The sequence below is a fragment of the Pseudorca crassidens genome, chromosome 5, assembly GCF_039906515.1.
Source record: "Pseudorca crassidens isolate mPseCra1 chromosome 5, mPseCra1.hap1, whole genome shotgun sequence".
Classification (NCBI taxonomy): Eukaryota; Metazoa; Chordata; class Mammalia; order Artiodactyla; family Delphinidae; genus Pseudorca; species Pseudorca crassidens.
The window spans coordinates 58,870,302-58,890,413 of record NC_090300.1 but is presented as its reverse complement, the minus strand read 5'-3'; the positions used below and the strand labels follow the sequence as shown (position 1 = coordinate 58,890,413).

At 36.2% G+C, this 20,112-nt stretch overlaps 1 protein-coding gene across 1 annotated transcript in view; it reads right to left on the bottom strand.

Moving 5' to 3' along the window:
• The window catches only part of NAALADL2 (N-acetylated alpha-linked acidic dipeptidase like 2), a 913,415-nt gene that overhangs the window by 98,105 nt on the left and 795,198 nt on the right, over positions 1–20,112 (bottom strand). The window contains exon 12 of the mRNA XM_067738075.1: positions 1,668–1,761. Within this exon, the coding sequence (XP_067594176.1) occupies positions 1,668–1,761 (94 nt within the window). The remainder of the gene's footprint in view (positions 1–1,667; positions 1,762–20,112) is intronic.

Below are 20,112 nucleotides of genomic sequence, written 5' to 3'. Positions count from 1 at the left end.
AGGGATTCCTATCTACCCACAAAGAAACAGAGTAATAATATAATTCTAACAATGACCCTTTAGGACTTTTTTCTGACCTTCAGAAGTAGCCTACATTACTTAAAATGCTCATATAGGAATGATAATGCTATAATATTACTTATGGATTCAAAAAATAAACCCAATTATTTAAAAAGAAAATAGAATTTGGAATTTAAAATGACAGTATTGTTATTGTTTTTGCTGGCTTTGTTTAATTTTTTAAATATCTCTTCATATCTTTATTACAATGGTATTAAACATTTATGTAGATTTGAACTCAGAAAAGCAACTTGTAAATCATTCATAATTCTATTGTATAATGTTTCTATTTCACAGTATACTCCTTGAGGCTCCTTTCTATGCATGAGAATTATTCTTTATAGATGAACCAATCTTTATGTAATACAAATAATAGTCTCCTCTTTTTGTTCTTTGTAAGTTTTAAGTATATGCAGTAGCAACTGAATTTTTAAAGTGAAAAAATGAGAACTAAAGAAAAGCAAAACAGTCTACAGAAAAAATAAAAGTTGCTTAAAAGAAATCCTTGCAAAAAATACATTATTCACAGAAGTCTTTAACCCTTTATTTATGCCCATATTGTTCTTATTTTGTAAAATACCATATATTTGATTACTCAGTTTCTAAGAAATATTCTAGGAATAGAAAATTATAAGTGGAGAACAGAGTAATTGCTACGGATAGTGACACTCATGACAATAAAAAGAAGAAGCTTGACAAAAGTAGAAAAAATAGAGACTAGCTTAAATATACCAAAAGCAGAGCAATATGAGGCCATTTAGTATGGGCGCAAAATAGCCCTAAACAGCTCAATTGTGCCCAAGGTCATGGTTTTACACAGTCACTATAATAAAAGTAATAAGAATCACTGAGGGAGAAAAGTATTGTTTTGTAGTAGTCTCTGGATTAAGAATCAACCCAGGTAGTCAAAATTTTAAAATAAAATTAATAAAGTTTCAGATACTAGAAATATTTGGCTCTTTAGAGTGATCCATTTTCCAAGATTTACTGCTTAAGTTCTATAGTGAAAATATTGGCTTTTATATTGAGAAATACATGTCTTCAAATGATCTGATAGTAAGATGTGTGGCTCAAAGAAGGGAAGGAGGGTGCATTTATTTAATTACAATACTGCCCTTTGTGTTTGGTGAATGGTGACAAACTAGAAGTTTAGGTGAAAGATTTGTATATAGATAAAGGGAAAATAAGGATAATTATTAGGTGGTGATTAGAATTCTGTAGAGAGAGAGAGAGAGAGATTTAAACAGGAAGGAACTTAAATAGAGACTGTGGAAATAATTTCCTGGTTTCCTCTTTGTCATCCTTAATCTAGGATGAGCCAACACTTCAGTCAAATGGACCCAGCCCATACTTCATGGAAACCAATCCCAAAGGACAAACTTCTGGGCCAGTCTTGTTTCAAATAACTGAATATTAGGTATACCTCATTCTTGTTGACATGGTAGCCCACATTCTTCTAAGCCCTTCTCATGATTCTCCTCTATAGGAAGGGAAATGCTATATTGCCATAGCTAGTAAGATAGTGGATAACTTTATCTATTCCTTGTTCACAATTAGTTGAAGAATTATTCATTTGCTAAAATTACTATAATTCAAAGAAAAATTACCTTTAAGGCTGTTTTGAACTTCTAAAGCTATATCGAGAGCATTAAAGGGCAGAACTGGTTCGTTGGCAATTTGTAAAATCACTTCTCCTGAGAGCTGAAAGAAAAAGAAAAAAACACTAGCAATTAATATTAAGGTTTTTTTTTTCCATGATTTCATACACTTTTATACACTTATCTAGAGTAGGAAAACACAGAGGGTAAATTTATTTTTATAAAATCTCTTTTTCTTTTAAAACTTTTTAAAACTTTGTTTTCCTGTAAAGAAAAAAAATCTTCAGTATATTTTTCATGTTTCAGAATAGTATAAGGAAAAATAATATTTTCTTCCTTTTGCGCTAGAATATTAAGAAATAGCTTCCCTAGTTGAAGGAGTTGTAATATGTAAACTTCAAAACAATTCTTTATAAAACAGTTCAGAATGTCACATGATAAAACAATCAAGAACAACTGCAAATCAATAGCTGATTATTGGACCAAGTAAAATTCCAGACAAAATTAATGATCAATTTATTTCATGTAAGATATAATTTAATTTTAAAAATCCTTTCAAATCCACATACTATTTTCCTTCATGCTTTGCTATATTTGTAATCAGCTTTCCAAAATTTAATATCATTTATACATCTTGGAGATCAATGTTTAAATTAAATTCAAAAAAAATTAAATGGCATCCCCCAAACTCATACCTGGAATTTTCACACATGCATATGTCTCCACCACTGCACTCCAATTGTGTCTGAAAACCAGCATATGCACTACAGCTGAACTAGCATCTGCTTAATACACTGAACGAGTCATATGCATTTTTATACATCTCAAAGGAACTTAGGGCTGGTGGCAAATGACATTGTTACCCCCCATCCCCAAATGATATTTAATATTTACCTGGGTTTAACAAATGTCCCTACATCTTTTATAACACTGAAGCTGGCACGCAGGGAAATCTGGCTGTGTTGATGTTATTAATGCATTATGAAATGTTGTTAGTGAATGAAAACATTGTCTCGTGAAACTACACAGGGGAAATCACACTAACTTGAGATGGTAAAGAATACATAAAAGAAATAACTTACAAGGAAAATGTGATGTTAAATATTCAAATCTACATATTTAACAAGGGTCAAATTCCATTTAGTATTTAAAAGTTATATTTCCCAGTTGTTTGAACAATTTATATCATGATGAAAGTACAATTCAATTTGGTTCTTCCTCTACCTGCTTGAGGAAATGTATTTCTTAGGAGTAGGAAAATGAAACACCTCTGAGATCCTTTTATTTCTTTGAGGTATTTTTCTCCCAAATGTAACAACCACTTCTCCCCAAATGTCTAAGGTACTTTTGCAGCATTTTATCCCCATCATATGATCACAAAAATCCCGCGAAACTATCTACTTTGATTACGCTGTACTTTAGGAAAAAAGCATTGTATGCAATATGTTGATATGAATCCTGTTTCTATCCCACTCCACCCCAAGCGAATCATGCAAAGAACACCGATATTTGGAAATAAATTATTTGTAAAAGGAAGGTTTAAAGAAGATTAAAAGGCATTATGGTTTCTTTTTCCAATTTGCCCTGGAGAATAAAAACCATAAAACGTACATGTTTCATTTACACTTTTGGAATCTGGAAACCACACATTACAAAAGATTAAAATGAAAGAACGGGGAGGGAGGAGAAAGGCAACTTCTCTGTGTGTTGCTGAAGAAAGTTGTTTTGTTTTGGCTTTCTGAGACATTTGGCAGCTAGAACAACTGGAAATATAAACCAGCCACCTTGCTATGTCTCAAAAAGAAGCTGGCAACAAATACTGGGACTTCCAAGGCACCTGGCCTACAATAGAATGTTTCAAGTAAATCAGCTTTATTTGCAGCTTCATAAGCAAGGGGGAGATTTGTATATGCTTTGCCATGCAGTGAGAATAGATGAGCCATACTACATACTCTTCTTGCCCATTCTGGAATTCACTCTTATTCGGGCATGCTAAAGTAACTTTTCCTTATATTTATATAAGGCCCCATTCTTTTCAAAATGCTTTATACTCATTTTATTACCTCATTTAATTATCCTGCCAAGCCTAGAGGCAGATAGTGATAGAATTAATCCTGCATTGAAACCACTGAGTATAAACCTTACTGGGTTGTGGTCCAAGATGGTAACATAGGAAGTTCCTAAATTAACCCCCTCCCATAGATACATCGAATCTACAGCTGTACATGAAACAATTCCCTATGAAAAATCCAGCTGAGTGACTCCTACATGTTGGAGGAACAACAAAAAAACCCACACTGAAATGAATAAGAGAGGCTGAGACACACTCCTGCCATAAAACCCACCCCATCACACTGACATACAATAGGGAAGGAACTCCCAACTCCCAATTTCTCCTTTAGGAGAAAAGGGTTTTGACCCAACATCTAGTACCCCAACTTTTAAGACTTCCATCCAAGGCTCAAACCCCCAAAACATCTAGCCCTGAAAGCCAAAAGGGCTGTGTCCACAAGATATACAACACTACAGCCAACAAAGAAACAGTTCCTAATGGATTCAAGAGGACTCACTTTGGTTCTCTACCTATAGCTTAGTACAGAGGAAAATGCCCATCTCCCAGCCTTTCCCTGAAAGAGGCCTATTTGAATACTTTAAAAGTTGCTGCCTGAGGGTCATGCTTCTAATTTAGCTCTAGGGACAGAATGCAATCCTCCCTGGAGATCAGGGAAGCCAATAGATTCCATCTCAGCATTCTCCCTGTTTATTTACATATTTCAAAAGCTGCTCCCTGAGAGTTTGGCTTCTGATTAGCCTGCATCTAGATGTTGACTGAGATCTTCCCCTTTGGGACACTAACAGGTATTAGCATACCATCAACTACTGGGAGCCACTAAAAAAAAGGAGGAGGCTTGGACAATCACAAAGGTTTGAGATACAACTAAGAGCTAGGGCTGGGCTGAATGATAAGCTTCATATCCCACATGAGACCATTCTTCAAGAATGGAAGAAGTGGCTGTTTCATCTAATTCACAGAAACCAACACAGAGAATCCGAGAAAATGAAGAAACAAAGAAATAAGTTCCAAACAAAAGAACAAGATAAAACTTCAGAAACATACTTTAATGAAATGAAGATAACTGATTTACCTGATAAAGAGTTCAAAGTACCATCATAAATTTGCTCACCAAAGTCAGGAGAACAACACATTAACAAAGTGAGAATTTCAATAAAGAGAGAGAAAAATAAGGAATACCAAACAGAAATCACAGAGCTGAAGAATACAATAACCGAACTGAAAAATTCAATAGAAGGTTCAGCAAAAGACTAGATCAAGTGGAAGAAAGGATCAATGGACTTGGAGACAGGGCAGTGGAATTCATCGAATCAGAGGAGCAAAAAGGAAAAAAGTGAAAAAGAGTTAAAATAGTGTAAGGTACATATGGGACACCATCAAACACATCAATATTTGCATTATATGGGTCCTGAAGAAGAAGAAAGAGAGAAGAAAGGGGCAAAAAGCTTATTCAAAGAAATAATGACTACACCTGAAACTAACAAAATATTGTAAATCTCTATACTTCAATTAAAAAAAAAGAAAGAAAGAAAAAGGAAAACAGTAGGACTAGATCACTTTAAAAAAAAAGAAGAAAAAGAAAAGAAAAGAAATAATGGCTGAAAAATTCCCTCTCCTAGGGAAAGAAACAGACATCCAGATCTATGAATCTTGGATGGTTCCAGATGAGATGAATCCAAACAGACCCACATAGAGACACATTAAAATTAAACTGTCAAAGTTAAAGACAAGGAGAAAATCTTAAAAGCAGCAAGAGAAAAAACAAACTGTTACATACAAGGAAGCTCCATAAGAATTTCAGCAGATTCTTCAGCAGAAACTTTGTAGGCTGGGAGAGACTGGGATGATATATTCAAAGAGCTGAAAGAAAAAAACTCCTAAGCTAACTAAAAATACTCTACCCAGCAAAGTTGTCCTTCAAAATTGAAAGGGAGTTAAGAGTTTTCCAGACAAGCAAAACATAAAGAAGTTCATCACCAGATGTCTTAGAAGATAAGTTAAAGGAAATTCTTCAAGATGAAATGAAAGGATACTAATTAGGAATAGGAAAACATGGAAATATACATTTCATTAGTATAGGTAAATATATAGTTAAATTTAGAATACTCTACTCTTTCATGGTGGTTGTCAAATCACTTATAAATGAAGGGTAAAAGACAAGAGTATTAAAAATGACTATAATGATAATAATTTTAATGGACTTACAAGATAAAAGATAAACTTGACATCAAAAACAAAAAGTGGAGGAACGTGCTCTTAAACCAAGATGGCGGAGTAGAAGGATGTGCTCCCACTCCCTCTTGAGAGAACACCAGAATCACAACTAGCTGCTGGACAATCATCAACAGGAAGACACTGGAACTCACCAAAAAAGATGCCCCACATCCAAAGACAAAGGAGAAGCCACAATTAGAAGGTAGGAGGGGCGCAATCATAGTAAAATCAAATCCCATAATTACTGGGTGGGTGACTCACAGACTGGAAAACACTTATACCACAGAAGTCCACACACTGGAGTGAAGGTTCTGAGCCCCACATCAGGCTTCCCAACCTGGGGGTATGGCAATGGGAGGAGGAATTCCTAGAGAATCAGACTTTGAAGCCTAGTGGGAATTGATTGCAGGATATTGACAGGACTAGGGTAAACAGAGACTCCACTCTTGGAGGGCACACACAAAGTAGTGGGCACATCAGGACCAAGGGGAAGGAGCAGTGATCCCAGGGGAGATGGAACCACACCTACCTGCTAGTGTGGGAGGGTCTACTGCAGAGGCGGGTGGGCAGGGGGAGCTGTGGCTCACCATGGGGACAAGGACACTGGCAGTAGAAGTTCTGGGAAATACTCCTTGGCCTGAGCCCTCCTAGAGTCTGTCATAAGCCCCAACAAAGAGCCCAGGTAGGCCCCAGTGTTGGGTTGCCTTAGGCAAAAGAATCAAAAGGGAGGGAAACCAGTCCCACCCATCAACAGTCAAGTGGATTAAACTTTTACTGAGCTCTGCTCACCAGAGCAACAGTCAGCTCTACCCACCACAAGTCACTCCCATCAGGAAACTTACACAAGCCTCTTAAATAGCCTCATCCACCAGAGGGCAGAAAGCAGAAGCAAGAAAAACTACAATCCTGCAGCCTGTGGAACAAAAACCACATTAACAGAAAGACAAGATGAAAAGGCAGAGGGCTATGTACCAGATGAAGGAACAAGATAAAACGCCAGAAAAACAACTAAATGAAGTGGAGATAGGCAACCTTCCATAAAAAGAATTCAGAATAATGATAGTGAAGATGATCCAGGACCTCAGAAAAAGAATGGAGGCAAAGATCGAGAACATGCAAGAAATGTTTCACAAAGACCTAGAAGAATTAAAGAACAAACAAACAGAGATGAACAATACAATAACTGAAATGAAAAGTACACTAGAGGGAATCAACTGCAGAATAACTGAGGCAGAAGAACGGATAAGTGACCTGGAAGACAGAATGGTGGAATTCACTGCTGCAGAACACAAAAAGGAAAAAAGAATGAAAAGAAATGAAGACAGCCTAAGAGACCTCTGGGACAACATGAAACGCAACAACATTCACATTATAAGGGTCCCAGAAGGAGAAGAGAGAGGGAAAGGACCAGAGAAAATATTTGAAGAGATTATAGTCAAAAACTTCCCTAACATGGGAAAGGAAACAGCCACCCAAGTCCAGGAAGTGCAAATCACTGAAAGCAGCAAGGGAAAAACAAAAAATAACATACAAGGGAACTCCAATAAGGTTAAGAGCTGATTTCTCAGCAGAAACTCTACAAGCCAGAAGGGAGTGGCATGATATAATTAAAGTGATGAAAGGGAAGAACTTATAACAAAGATTACTTTACCCAGCAAGGATCTCATTCAGACTTGATGGAGAAATCGAAAGCTTTACAGACAAGCAAAAGCTAAGAGAATTCAGCACCACCAAACCAGCTCTACAAAAAATGCTAAAGGAACTTCTCTAGGTGGGAAACACAAGACAAGAAAAGGATCTACTAAAACAAACCCAAAACAATTAAGAAAATGGTCATGGGAACATACATATCGATAATTACCTTAAACATGAATGGATTAAATGATCCAACCAAAAGACACAGGCTTGCTGACTGGATACGAAACAAGACCCATATATATGCTGTCTACAAGAGACCCACTACAGACCTTGGGACACATACAGACTGAAAGTGAGGGGAGGCAAAAAGATATTCCATGCAAATGGAAATCAAAAGAAAGCTGGAGTAGCTATATTCATATCACTTAAAATAGACTTTAAAATAAAGAATGCTACAAGAGATAAGGAAGGACACTACATAATGATCAAGGGATCAATCCAAGAAGAAGATATAACAACTATAAATATATATGCACCCAACAGAGGAGCACCTCAATACATAAGGCAACTGCTAACAGCTATAAAAGAGGAAATAAACAGTAACACAATAATAGTGGGGGACGTTAACACCTCACTTACACCAATGGACAGATCAGTCAAAATGAAAATAAATAAGGAAACAGAAGCTTTAAATGACACAATAGACCAGATAGATTTAATTGATATTTATAGGACATTACATCCAAACACAGCATATCACACTTTCTTCTCAAGTGTGCATGGAACATTCTCCAGGATAGATCACATCTTGGGTCACAAAAAAAGCCTCAGTAAATTTAAGAAAATTGAAATCATATCAAGCATCTTTTCTGACCACAACACTATGAGATTAGAAATGCATTACAGGGAAAAAAAGGTAAAAAACACAAACACATGGAGGATAAACAATATGTTACTAAACAACGAAGAGATCACTGAAGAAATCAAAGAGGAAATCGAAAAATACCTAGAGACAAATGACAATGAAAACACGATGATCCAAAACCTATGGGATGCAGCAAAAGCAGTTTTAAGAGGGAAGCTTATAGCTATACAAGCCTACCTTAAGAAACAAGAAAAATCTCAAATAAAAATCTAAACTTGCATCTAAAGGAATTAGAGAAAGAAGAACAAACAAAACCCAAAGTTAGCAGAAGGAAAGAAATAATAAAGATCACAGCAGAAATAAATGAAGTAGAAACAAAGAAAACAATAGCAAAGATCAATAAAACTAAAAGCTGGTTCTATGAGAAGATAAACAAAATTGATAAACCATTAGCCAGACTCATCAAGAAAAAGAGAGGACTCACATCAATAAAATTAAAAATGAAAAAGGAGAAATTACAACAGACACTGCACAAATATGAAGCATCCTAACAGACTCCTACAAGCAACTCTATGCCAAAAAAATGGACAACATGGAAGAAATGGACAAATTCTTAGAAAGGTATAAACTTCCAAGACCAAACCAGGAAGAAACAGAAAATATGAACAGACCAATCACAAGTAATAAAATTGAAACTGTGATTAAAAATCTATCAACAAACAAAAGGCCAGGACCAGATTGATTCACAGGTGAATTCTATCAAACATTTAGAGAAGTGCTAACACCCATCCTTCTCAAACTCTTCCAAAAAATTACAGAGGAAGGAACACCCCCAAACTCATTCTATGAGGCTACCATCACCCTGATACCAAAATCAGACAACGATACTACCACAAAAGAAAATTACAGAGCAATATTCCTGATGAAAACAGATGCAAAAATCCTCAAGAAATTACTAGCAAACAGAATCCAACAACACTTTAAAAGGATCATACACCATGATCAAGTGGGATTTATCCCAGGGATGCAAGGATTCTTCAATATATGAAAATCAATCAATGTGATACACCATATTAACAAATTGAAGAAAAAACATACGATCATCTCAGTAGATTCAGAAAAAGTTTTTGACAATATTCAACACCCATTAATGATAAAAACTCTCCAGAAAGTGGGCATAGAGGGAACCTACCTCAACTTAATAAAGGCCATATATGAGAAACCCACAGCAAACATCATTCTCAATGGTGAAAAAAAGAAAGCATTTCCTCTAAGATCAGGAAGAGGACAAGGATGTCCACTCTAACCACTATTACTCAACATAGTTTTGAAAGTCGTAGCCACAGCAATCAGAGAAGAAAAAGAAATAAAAGGAATACAAATTGGAAAAGAAGTAAAACTGTCACTGTTTGCAGATGACATGATACAATACATAGAGAATCCTAAAAAGGCCACCAGAAAACTACTAGAGGTAATCAATGAATTTGGTAAAGTTGCAGGATACAAAATTAATGCACAGAAATCTCTTGCATTCCTATACACTAATGATGAAAAATCTGAAAGAGAAATCATGGAAACACTCCCATTTACCATTTCAACAAAAAGAATAAAATACCTAGGAATAAACCTACTGATGGAGACAAAAGACCTGTATGCAGAAAACTATAAGACACTGATGAAAGAAATTAAAGATGATACCAACAGATGAAGATATATACCATGTTCTTGGATTGGAAGAATCAATATTGTGAAAATGACTATACTACCCAAAGCAATCTACAGATTCAATGCAATCCCTATCAAATTACCAATGGCATTTTTTATGGAACTAGAACAAATCATCTTAAAATTTGTATGGAGACAAAAAAGATCCCGAATAGCTAAAGCACTCTTTAGGGAAAAAAACGGAGCTGGAGGAATTAGACTCCCTGACTTCAGACTATACTACAATGTTACAGTAATCAAGACAATATGGTACTAGCACAAAATTGGAAACATAGATCAATGGAACAAGATAGAAAGCCCAGAGATAAAGCCACGCAGCTATGATCAACTAATCTATGACAAAGGAGGCAAAGATATACAATGGAGAAAAGACAGCCTCTTCAATATGTGGTGCTGGGAAAACTGGACAGCTACATGTAAAAAATGAAAATAGAACACTCTGTAACACCATACACAAAAATTAACTCAAAATGGATTTGAGACCTAAATGTAAGACCAGACACTATAAAACTCTTAGAGGAAAACAGGAAGAACCCTCTTTGACATAAATCACAGCAAGATCTTTTTTGATCCCCCTCCTAGAGTAATGGAAAAAAAAACAAAAATAAACAAATGGGACCTAATGAAACTTCAAAGCTTTTGCACAGCAAAGGAAACCATGAACAATACGAATAGACAACCTTCAGAATGGGAGAAAATATTTGCAAACAAATCAACGGACAAAGGATTAATCTCCAAAATATATAAACAGCTCATGCAGCTCCATATTAAAGAAACAAACAACCCAATCCAAAAATGGGCAGAAGACCTAAATAGACATTTCTCCAAAGAAGACATACAGATGGCCAAGAAGCAGATGAAAAGCTGCTGAACGTCACTACTTATTAGAGAAATGCAAATCAAAACTACAATGAGGTATCACCTCACACCAGTTAGAATGGGCATCATCAGAAAATCTACAAACAGCAAATGCTGGAGTGGGTGTGGAGAAAAGGGAACCCTCTTGCACTGTGGTGGGAATGTGAATTGATACGGCCACTATGGAGAACAGTATGGAGGTTCCTTAAAAAACTAAAAGTAGAACTACCATATGACCCAGCAATCCCACTACTGGGCATATACCCAGAGAAAACCATAATTCAAAAAGACACATGCACCCCAATGTTCATTGAAGCACTATTTAAAATAGCCAGGTCATGGAAGCAACCTAAATACCCATCAACAGACGAATGGATAAAGAAGAAGTGGTACATATATACAATGGAATATTACTCAGCCATAAAAAGGAATTAAATTGAATCATTTGTTGAGATTTGGATGGACTTAGAGACTGTCATACTGAGTGAAATAAGTGATAAAGAGAAAAACAAATATCGTATATTAACGCATGTATGTGGAACCTAGAAAAATGGTACAGAAGAACCAGTTTGCAGGGCAGAAGTTGAGACACAGATGTAGAGAACAAACGTATGGACACCAAGAGGGGAAAACCACGGAGGGGTGGTGATGGTGGTGTGCTGAATTGGGCGATTGGGATTGACATGTATACACTGATGTGTATAAAATTGATGACTAATAAGAACCTGCAGTATAAACAAACAAACAAACAAAATAACTAATACCAAACTTTCTTTGGGTTATTTATATGAAATATGTTAATAGAAATTTTTCAGACATTACATGAAATTTCTAAAAATCTTATATGTTCTGGTATTATAAGTCATAATTCTGGTTATTAATTTAAAATGTATATCTCAGAAATAACAATTCTTTATCAATTGCATTATTATGAATTTTCATCAAATATTTAACCGTGGTCATTTTTAAGTCTTTTGTCATTTACAGACAGTTCTGGGTGTATTCTGATGCTTTTGCAAAAATGTTTCTATAAAAGGGTTTCATCTTCAAGGAATTCATGGAAAAGTCTCTGACAAGTACAGGTTTCTGGTAAATGACTATACTGCTGAACTGAGTGAATAAGCATTTTCAGAACTCTAATGGAAAACTGATGAATTCATAAAAGTGCTAACAAAAGATCAAGATTAAAAAAAATTAATTACATGGGACTGAGTGGACTGATGAGGATGATTATAATTTTTGTGACTTTCTGTTTGAATAAAAAGAAAAAAATCCCACAAGGACTCAGAGGCAAAAAGTATGCAAATCTATTTTCAATGCAAAGTAAAGGACCTATTACAGTGGAAGATTACTGGACTGAATTTCAGTATTATGACATAGTATTAGTGTCTTTCATGTTTGGTAATTGCAATCATTGTTACTTTTGTTGTGGTCATCCATTTACAATGCTTGGTGTCAGTTCATTTATCTCTTGTAAAAATAAAATATAGTGTGTGTGTGTGAAAAAAAAAGTGGAGTAATGTGAGAGTAAAAATATAGAACATTGGTATGTTTGAACCTAAGTTATTATGAACTTAAAATGGACTGTTATAAATATAAGATGTTTTATATGAACATAATGGTAACCACAAAGTAACAACATATAATGGACACACAAAAGATAAAAAGAAAAGAATCTGAGCACACCACTACAGAAAATCATCAATTCTCAAAGGAAGAGAGAAAGAGAATAAGAAAGGGACAAAAGAATAACAAAAGAGCCGGAAAACAATGAACAGAATGTCAAGAGTAAATCCATTCCTCAACATAATAAAGGCCATATATGACAAGCCCACAGCAAACATCATCCTCAATGGTGAAAAACTGAAAGCATTTCCACTAAGATCAGGAACAAGACAAGGTTGCCCACTCTCACCACTCTTATTCAACATAGTTTTGGAAGTTTTAGCCACAGCAATCAGAGAAGAAAAGGAAATAAAAGGAATCCAAATCGGAAAAGAAGAAGTAAAGCTGTCACTGTTTGCAGATGACATGATCCTATACATAGAGAACCCTAAAGATGCTACCAGAAAACTACTAGAGCTAATCAATGAATCTGGTAAAGTGGCAGGATACAAAATTAATGCACAGAAATCTCTGGCATTCCTATATACTAATGATGAAAAATCTGAAAGTGAAATCAAGAAAACACTCCCATTTACCATTGCAACAAAAAGAATAAAATATCTAGGAATAAACCTACCTAAGGAGACAAAAGACCTGTATGCAGAAAATTATAAGACACTGATGAAAGAAATTAAAGATGATACAAATAGATGGAGAGATATACCATGTTCTTGGATTGGAAGAATCGACACTGTGAAAATGACTCTACTACCCAAAGCAATCTATAGATTCAATGCAATCCCTATCAAACTACCACTGGCATTTTTCACAGAACTAGAACAAAAAATTTCACAATTTGTATGGAAACACAAAAGACCCCGAATAGCCAAAGCAATCTTGAGAACGAAAGAAGGAACCGGAGGAATCAGGCTCCCTGACTTCAGACTATACTACAAAGCTACAGTTATCAAGACGGTATGGTACTGGCACAAAAAGAGAAAGCTAGATCAATGGAACAGGATAGAAAGCCCAGAGATAAACCCATGCACATATGGACACCTTATCTTTGATAAAGGTGGCAGGAATGTACAGTGGAGAAAGGACAGCCTCTTCAATAAGTGGCGCTGGGAAAACTGGACAGGTACATGTAAAAGTATGAGATTAGATCACTCCCTAACACCATACACAAAAATAAGCTCAAAATGGATTAAAAACCTAAATGTAACGCCAGAAACTATCAAACTCTTAGAGGAAAACATAGGCAGAACACTCTATGACATAAATCACAGCAAGATCCTTTCTGACCCACCTCTTAGAGTAATGGAAATAAAAACAAAAATAAACAAATGGGACCTAATGAAACTTCAAAGCTTTTGCACAGCAAAGGAAACCATAAACAAGACGAAAAGACAACCCTCAGAATGGGAGAAAATATTTGCAAATGAAGCAACTGACAAAGGATTAATCTCCAAAATTTACAAGCAGCTCATGCAGCTCAATAACAAGAAAACAAACAACCCAATCCAAAAATGGGCAGAAGACCTAAATAGACATTTCTCCAAAGAAGATATACAGACTGCCAACAAACACATGAAAGAATGCTCAACATCATTAATCATTAGAGAAATGCAAATCAAAACTACAATGAGATATCATCTCACACCAGTCAGAATGGCCATCATCAAAAAATCTAGAAACAATAAATGCTGGAGAGGGTGTGGAGAAAAGGGAACACTCTTGCACTGCTGGTGAGAATGTGAATTGGTTCAGCCACTATGGAGAACAGTATGGAGGTTCCTTAAAAAACTACAAATAGAACTACCATATGACCCAGCAATCCCACTACTGGGCATATACCCTGAGAAAACCATAATTCAAAAAGAGTCATGTACCAAAATGTTCATTGCAGCTCTATTTACAATAACCGGAGATGGAAACAACCTAAGTGCCCATCATCGGATGAATGGATAAAGAAGATGTGGCACATATATACAATGGAATATTACTCAGCCATAAAAAGAGACGAAATTGAGCTATTTGTAATGAGGTGGATAGACCTAGAGTCTGTCATACAGAGTGAAGTAAGTCAGAAAGAAAAAGACAAATACCGTATGCTAACACATATATATGGAATTTAAGAAAAAAAATGTCATGAAGAACCTAGGGGTAAAGCAGGAATAAAGATGCAGACCTCCTAGAGAACAGACTTGAGGTTATGGGGAGGGGGAAGGGTGAGCTGTGACAGGGTGAGAGAGAGTCATGGGCATATACACACTAACAAACGTAGTAAGGTAGATAGCTGGTGGGAGGCAGCCGCATGGCACAGGGATATTGGCTCGGTGCTTTGTGACAGCCTGGAGGGGTGGGATGGGGAGGGTGGGGGGGGGGAGACGTGAGAGGGAAGACATATGGGAACATACGTTTATGTATGACTGATTCACTTTGTTGTGGGGCGGAAACTAACACGCCATTGTGGGGCAATTGTGCCCCGGTGGAGATGTTGGGGAAAAAAAAAAAAAAAAGAGTAAATCCGTACTTATCAATAATTACTTTAAATGTAATTTGACTAAATTCTCCAAAGAAAAGACATAAAGTGGCTAAATGGATAAAAACACAATAGATGGTTCAACATGTGCAAATCAATCAATGTGGTATACCATATCAACAAAAGAAAAGACAAAAACCACATGATCATCTCAATAAATGCAGAAAAGCATTTGATAAAATTCAACATCCATTCATGATACAAACACTTATGAAAGTGGGTATAGAGGGAATGTATCTCAAAATAATAAAAGCTATTTAGGATAAACCCAGAGCCAATATAACACTCAGTGGTGAAAAGCTGAAAGCCTTCCTCCTAAAATATGGAAAAAGACAAGGATGCACACCCTCACGACTTCTCTTCAAAGTAGTATCGGAAGTCTTAGCCACAGCAATCAGACAAAAAAAGAAATAAAAATTACTCAAATTGGTAGGGAAGAGGTAAAATTGTCATGATACGCAGATGACATGATACTATAGGTAGAAAACCCTAAAGGCTACACACAAAAACTGCTAGAACTGATAAACGAATTCAGCAAGGTAGCAGAGTACAAGATTAACATACAGAAATTGGTTGCATTTCTTTACACTAACAATCAAATATTGGAAAGGGAATGTAAATAAATAATCTCTTTTAAAATCACATTAAAAAAAAGTATTTAGGAATAAACCTCACTAAGCAGGTAAAAGAATTGTATGTTGAGAACTACAAAACATTAATAAAGGAAGTTGAAGATGATTCAAAGAAATGGAAAGATACCTCATGCTCTTGGATTGGAAGAATTTATATTGTTAAAATGGCCATGTTACCCAAAGCAATCTAAAGATTTAATGCAATACCTGTTAAAATACCCACAACATTTTTCACAGAACTAGAACAAATGACCCTAAAATTTATATGGAGCCACAAAAGGCCCAGAATTGCCAAATCTTGAGGAAAAAGAACAAAGCTGGAGGCATAACCCTCCCCAACTTCAGACAATACTACAAAGTTAGAGTAATCAAAACAGCATGGTATTGGCACAAAAACAGATATACGGATCATGGAACAGAATACAGAGCCCAGAAATAAACCCACACACCTATGGACAATTAATTTTTGACAAAGGAGCCAATAATATACAATAGGGAAAAGACAGTGTCTTCAGCAAGCGGGGTTGGGAAAGTTGGACAGCCCCATGGAAATCAATGAAGCAAGAACACACCTTCATGCCACACACAAAAGTAAACTCAAAATGGCTTAAAGACAAATATAAGACAAGAAACCATGAAACTCCTAGAAGAGAATATAGGCAAAATATTCTCTGACATAAATTGTACCAATGTTTTCTTAAGTCAGTCTCCCAAGGTAGTAGAAATAAAAGCAAAAATAAAGAAATGGGACCTAATCAAACTTATAAGCTTTTGGACAGCAAAGGAAACCATAAATGAAACAAAAAGACAACCTACAGATTGGGAGAAAATATTTACAAATGATGTGACCAACAAGGGCTTAATTTCCAAAATATACAAACAGCTCATACAATTCAACAACAATAAAAAAACAACCCAATCAAAAAAAAAATGGGCAGAGACCTAAATAAACATTTCTCCAAAGAAGACATACAGTTGGCCAACAGACACATGTAAAGATGCTCAACATCTCTAATTATTAGAGAAATGCAAATCAAAACAACAATGAGGCACCACCTTATACCAGTCAGAATGGCATTATTAAGAAGTCTACAAGTAACAAATGCTGGAGAGGGTGTGGAAAAAAGGGAACCCTCTTACACTGTTGGTGGAAATGTAAATTTGTACAGCCACTATGGAAAACAGTATGGAGGTTTCCTAAAAAACTAAAAATAGAGCTGCCATATGATCCAGCAATCCCACTCCTGGGCATATACCCAGACAAACCTATAATTTGAAAAGATACATGCACCCCTATGTTCATAGAAACAATATTTACAATATCCAAGACACGGAAGCAACCTAAGTGTCTATTGACAGATGAATGGATAAAGAAGATGTGGTACATATATACAATGGAATATTATTCAACCATAAAAAAGAATGAAATAATGCCATTTGCAACAACATGGACACAAATAGAGGTTATCACAGTAAGTGAAGCAAGTCAGAAAGAGAAGGACAAATACCATCTATCATTTTTATGTGGCATCTAAAATACAATTCAAATGAACGTATCTATGAAACAAGAACAGACTCACAGACATAGAGGACAGACTTGTGGTTGCCAAGGGGGAGGAGGAATAGAGGAGGGAAGGATGGGGAGTTTGGGATCAACAAATACAAACTATTATATATAGGATGGATAAACAACAAGGTCTTATTGTATAGCACAGGAAACTATATTCAATATCCTGTGATAAATGATAATGGATAAGAATATGAAAAAATATATAAATATAAAACTGATCACTTGGCTGTACAGCAGAAATTAAACACAGCATTGTGCATCAACTATACTTCAATAAAATTTTTTAAAAAACCAAAATATCACTTCATCTTTAAGGGTCCACAGAAACTGAAAATGAAGGGATGGACAAAGATATTTCATGCAAATGGAAACCCAGAGAAAGCAGGGGTAGTTATACTTATTTAAGAGAAAACAAATGGGAGACAAAGAAAGTCATTATATAATGATGAGTCAATTTAACAAGAGGATATAACATGTAAATATTTATGCACCCAACATAGGAGCATCTAAATATATAAAGTTAATATTAACAAACCTAAAGGGAGAAATAGACGGCAATTCAAAATAGTAGTGGGATAAAAAGCAAAAAAACAACAACAAAATAGTAAGGGGCTTCTATATCCTAGTTTCAATAATGAATAGATCATTCAGACAGAAAATCCATAAGGAAACATTGGACTTAAACTACCCATTAGACAAGATGTACCTAATACACATTTACAGAACACTCCATCCAACAATAGCAGAATATACTTTCTTCTCAAGTGCACATGGAACATTCTGCAGGATAGATAATATGTTAGGTCACAAAACAAGTCTTCTTTTGAATTTGAATTTGAGAAGTTTGAAATCAATCCAGCATGTTTTCCAACCACAATGGTATGAAACTAGAAATCAATGACAAGAAGAAAACTGGAAAATTCACAGATATGTCAAGATTTGGGGTGGCGAAGTATCTCATTGGCTCAAGAAGCTAAGATTCATGACATTGGCAACTCTGTGATCCTTGACAGCAAGAACTGTGGGGGGTCCTTAGTACCTGCAAGGACTGTTGGGATCCTCAGCAGCAAGAAATCAGGGCAGGTTGTGGTGTACACATGCTTGAATGCAGGGTTGGCTGCAGGTGCCTGCATGATGGCAGGGGCTAGCTATAGGCACACCCACATTCGCAAGGGCCTGGAGCAGTGGCAGGGGCTAGGGGCAATTGTGGGTACACGAGCAGCTACAGGACTCATGTGGCTGTAGAGGCTAGTGCACAGTGGTGGGGTCCAGTGACAGAAGTTGGTGTCACAGCATGTAGGTTTGAACTATAGGGGCTATCTTCAGGCACAGGTAGTGGTACAGGCTTGGGTTAGGAGTCAGGACCGGCTCCCGGTACAGGGGCAGCTGTGAGGGCCTTGGTGGTCAGTGTGTACTCATGTGGCTGCAGGGGCTAGTCATGCGTGAGCACACAACAGCAGAGGATGGTACTGGGAGTTGGGGTCAGTGGTGTGCAGGTGCACAGCTACACAGGGTCCAGCTGCTTGAATGAGTGGAGGTGTAGGCCAGTGACAGGAGTTGGGATCAGGTCCTTTGTGCAGTGCCCTGAAAGGCTGGGGAAGCTGGTCACTCATTCTGTTCTCTATTTTCCTACAAAGAGAACTATCTCTGGTCAGGAAGTTCCCTCTTGGCTCTGAGCAGGGCCAGCCTGGGGGATGGAGTGATACAGGCAAAATGTGTTATTTGTGTGTGGTTATTTTGTTCCACTATGTGCTAAAGCTTCTTAAGTGGACTCCTGAGGTTTCCCAGTGCTATTTTCATTGAGATAGCTGTCTAACTGTTGTCTTTGTGGGGAGATGGAGGCTGGTATCTCCTACTCTGCCATCTTGGTGATATCACTCCCCTGAGCTGTCTGAAATTCCATTATAATAACTTCACAAGCACACCATCTGCCTCAAGAACACTGAGTCCTTTTTTCTTCACTCTTTGTGGACCATCCTACCTATGATCAGAGGGTAAAAGAAGAATACATTAGAATGAAAAAAAAATGTTTTACAGAAGTAAAAGTGTTCAAAAAATTCAAAGGATTATACTAAGAAATGAGTTAATGAACACCACAATGCAAAACTTTTCCTCTTATTAAATACTATTGACGTCTCTAAAATTACTGGTTTCATAGGTGTTAGGCTACATCAAGTTGTTGAAAGAGAATAATTACTAATAGAGACTTCTTTTAGATTTTACGAGTAATAAAGGCAAATCATAGTTATCCCATATAAAAGTTTCGCTTCCTTCAGCTTGAAATATTTTGGGTTGTGTTTAAAGGTTCAAAAGAGTGTTTTCAGAAATTTAATAAAGGGAAACATATATACACACATATACTTTTTTCTTATACTGTGTAAATAACAATCTGTTGCCTTGTTGGAAGGTATTTTTATAGTTTCTGACTTTGTCACAAATCTTTCCCTTACTGACCAGTCTAGAGAGACAAAAAAAAAAAATTATTTACTAAACTCTGAATGTATAATTAGAGTCATTCTCCACCCACCCCCTCCAACTCACTTATTGTATCTCATTGAACAGTATGATGACTGTATTGGCAATAAATATATTAGTTGAATTTACTAGTTAATACACGAATACTGCAATTAGACATAAATAGGTTCACTAAAGCAAAACCATAGATTACCAAGGTTCCATAATGTAATTTCTTTTTAATTACAAGCAGAGACACTCTGTAAACGTGTGT